The following is a 3,461-nucleotide window of genomic DNA, read 5'->3' on the forward strand; positions in this document are numbered from 1 at the left end:
TCTCCAGTCTCGGTTTCACCGTCTCTCAGGCACCTCCTCTCCCGGCCTCTCCGGCCTCCCCTCCGGGATGAGGCTGGGATCGGCGCTCCGGGCCAGCCCGCTCCAGTGGTAGGCTGGGCACCGGCTGCACCGGACAGACGGACCCGCGGACGGTTGGACTGCCCTGACGACCAGGAGAGGAGAAGCCGCCTCCGCTGTCACCATGGTAACGCCTGCCAAAGTCTGGACCACCTCCCTCTGTCTTCTTTTGGCGGGGCCCTCGCAGACCCCAACCTTTTATGCTCAGACGACCCTTAGAAGCCCACCAGGGCTCTGCTTAAATGCCGCCCCCCGCCCCCCAGCAGGGGTAGTGGTGGGGGTGGGGTGGGGGGGAGGTTGCAGAGACCCACCCCTGGGTGATGCCTCCCTCTGCATTCTGGGCCTCTGGCGCTCCATGTGCAAAGTGGACGAGTAAGACGGGATGACTTGTAAACTTTGATATTGCCCCATCCCACAGCCCAAGTCAGAGCTGTAATCCCGGCTCTCGGGCCGTGGGCCCAACTTGGGGAGGTGCTGCATTTCAGACGTGGGGCTGAGCGTCAGACATGCCCACTGTCCGTCCCCACACAGGTTTGGATGGGGGTGGGGTTAGGGGTGCAGTCAGGCGGTGCAGGGCAAGCAGGGTTAAGGGTGAGGAGCGGAGAGGAGGAAGTTGCCACCAAAACTTGGGGTGTTTTTGCTATTTCAGACTCAGGGCAGGAAAGTCAGCTATGCACATTGCCCTGATCGAGGTGCTCCCCTGGGGACTGGGTGGGAGGTAGGCCTAGGGGAGCGGGGAGAGGGCAGTGCCCACATACTGTGACTTCCTGGGCTGGCACCTCAAGGTTGGGACAGGCGTGTGCGTGCCCGCGCCCGCGCCCGCGTGAGTGTGTGTGCGTGCGCGCTCAGAGAATGAAAGAAAGTCTGTTTTCAGAGAATCCTAACCCAGCTCCAGACAGGCCCAGGAGCCCCGGGCAGATTCACACAGATCGCAGGGGTGGTGGGATTTGGAAAAGGGCTGTGAAGACAGGCCAGGGCTTTAACCCCTTGACTGTGAACTACCGTGTTGAGTGTGTGTGGGTTTTCACTGTGTGCACATCACCCACAGAAGATTTCTGTGTAGCAGTGGTTCTCAACCTTCCTAATGCCGCAACCCTTTAATACGGTTCCTCATGTTGTGGTGACCCCGATTTCATTGTTACAAATTGAACATAATTAAAGCATAGTGATTAATCACAAAAACAATATGTAATTATATATGTGTTTTCCGATGGTCTTAGGTGACCCTGTGAAAGGGTCGTTCAACCCCCAAAGGGGTCGTGACCCACAGGTTGAGAACCGCTGCTGTATAGAGATGTGTATACACACACACGCACGCACACATACACACCAAAACATGCTCCTGCTGGCCCACACAGCTGAACACATGTGCCCTCTCATGTACAAGCCTTGTCCTCCTGCTCTCTCATTCTGCTAAAATAGGGCACACACCTGCGTACACACCATAGACACATTGCAAAAGCAGGCTCCTCAGTCCACACACCAGCAGGGCAGGGGTATGCGTACATCGCCGTTGGCGCTGTTTGGCAATAATCATAAGCTAATGTTATTCACTGGGTAATGTACATGCAGGAGCTCCTGAAACTCACACCAACTCTAAGAGTAAACCTGCTGGTATTGCTACTCCACAGATGGAGACCTGGGAATCGGGGGGCTTAGGTGGCTGCCCACAGTCACCCTGCCAAGAAGTTCAGCATGAATTCTGAACCCGAACTCAGCTGTCACAGCCACCCCAGAGCCACTTGCACCAAACCTTACCTGGTTTTGGACCTAACTTAGTTATTACTTTTAGAATCCAGAAACTCCTTGCTGAAGCCCAGACCCTAAGATCTGGGTAGTCCTCTCCAAGAATGAGCAACTTTTTCTTCCGAATGGGAATGATGGGCAGATCTCCCTCCCACGGTTGTCTTTAAGTATTAAAGGTTGTCACCTGCCCACCTCTCTGGCCTCACCTCTATACTGCAGACACTCTGACCTTGGTTCAGAGCCTCTTATGTTTCGTGTTCCCTCCAGCCACAGTGCCTTTGTACATGCTGTTCTGCTGGGCGGAACTCCTACCCTTAATGAATCCCATTCATGCTGTACATCTCCACTCAAATGTCACCTCCTCAGGAAAGCCTTTCCTGATTTTCCTGACTCTCACTGTATATCTCTCCTTCATGTCACTGACCACAGTTGTAATTTTTGTGGGATGCTTTGATTAATGGCTATCTAATGTTCGGAAACAGCCCAGTGTCAGAGCATCTTAAGAGAAAGGAGCTTAGGGTTTATTCAGTCCAATATCTGTAATTTTAGTATCACCAGAACCATTTTTGCATATCCACTGACTGGATATAGCAAATAATAAAATATACTACTTATCATTTGCTCAATATTTTTATTTATATAAATACAATTTATTTTTTAAATTTAAAAATATTTTTTAAAAGGAGATTTTATGTCATGACCATGAAAAATCAGTATCCCTTGTCATAAACAGGAAGTAATTGGGGGGGAAAATACAACAAAGGCAAATCCATGTTAGAAAATTCTGGCTGGATGAGGCTGACTGTGGATGACTCCAAGCCCAGGACTGCTTTCTTGCTGTTAAAAGGAGTAATGACTAAGTGTTGAGAGGTGTGTAAGATATACTGGCACTGAACTGGGACTTTCTCTTTGGTGTCATCAAGAGCACCAGAAGAGAACTGGAGTAACCTCTTTATTGTGATTTCATTTTGAGCTCATGCCCTCCCCAAATCATCTTTTGGGATACCTGTGATCATATTGTACACTTTGAGAAAAACTGCTTGAGTCAATTCAATTTATTCCCTCAAAGCACCTACTGTGTGCCCGCCAGGCCCAGGGAGAGAGATGTGTAGGCCCTGGGCAGGCCCACTCAGTGGGAATTCTAGGCTGCATGATGGGCGGTGGGAGTCCATCTCTTTGCCTGGAAGCACCTGTGTCGTGAGAAGAGCTGGAGGTGGAACAGGGCTCTGAAGTGTGGGAGGGAGCTTGCCCAGGGCCAGCGAGGGACACCGTGCTTCCCAAAGTTAGGCACCTGGGTGCTCAGAGGGGAGTCTTCATTTTATTATTTATATTTTTTCATGCTCTTTGTTTTGATTTTATTTTTTCAATTACAGGTTGTGTTCAATATTATTTTGTACTAAAGGCCTGGTGCACAAAAATTTGTGCAATCATGGGAGGCGGGGTCCCTCAGCCCGGCCTATGCCCTCTTGCAGTCTGGGACCCTCGGAGGATGTCCATCTGCTGGCTTAGGCCCACTCCCTGGGGGTTCAGGCCCAAGCTGGTAGTCAGACATCCCTTGGCAGCCCAGCAACCCTTGGGGGATGTCCACTTGCCAGCGGGGAGCAGGCCTAAGCTGCAGTTGGACATCCTTAGTGCTG

At 51.2% G+C, this 3,461-nt stretch overlaps 1 protein-coding gene across 1 annotated transcript in view; it reads left to right on the forward strand.

Moving 5' to 3' along the window:
* The first annotated feature begins 9 nt into the window (after positions 1-9).
* Positions 10-3,461, forward strand: part of KIAA1755 (KIAA1755 ortholog) — a 50,143-nt gene continuing 46,691 nt past the window's right edge. Inside the window, exon 1 of the mRNA XM_015564506.1 lies at positions 10-205. Within this exon, the coding sequence (XP_015419992.1) occupies positions 203-205 (3 nt within the window). The 5' untranslated portion in view covers positions 10-202. The remainder of the gene's footprint in view (positions 206-3,461) is intronic.

This window comes from Myotis davidii, unplaced genomic scaffold (genome assembly GCF_000327345.1).
Source record: "Myotis davidii unplaced genomic scaffold, ASM32734v1 scaffold38, whole genome shotgun sequence".
Lineage (NCBI taxonomy): Eukaryota > Metazoa > Chordata > Mammalia > Chiroptera > Vespertilionidae > Myotis > Myotis davidii.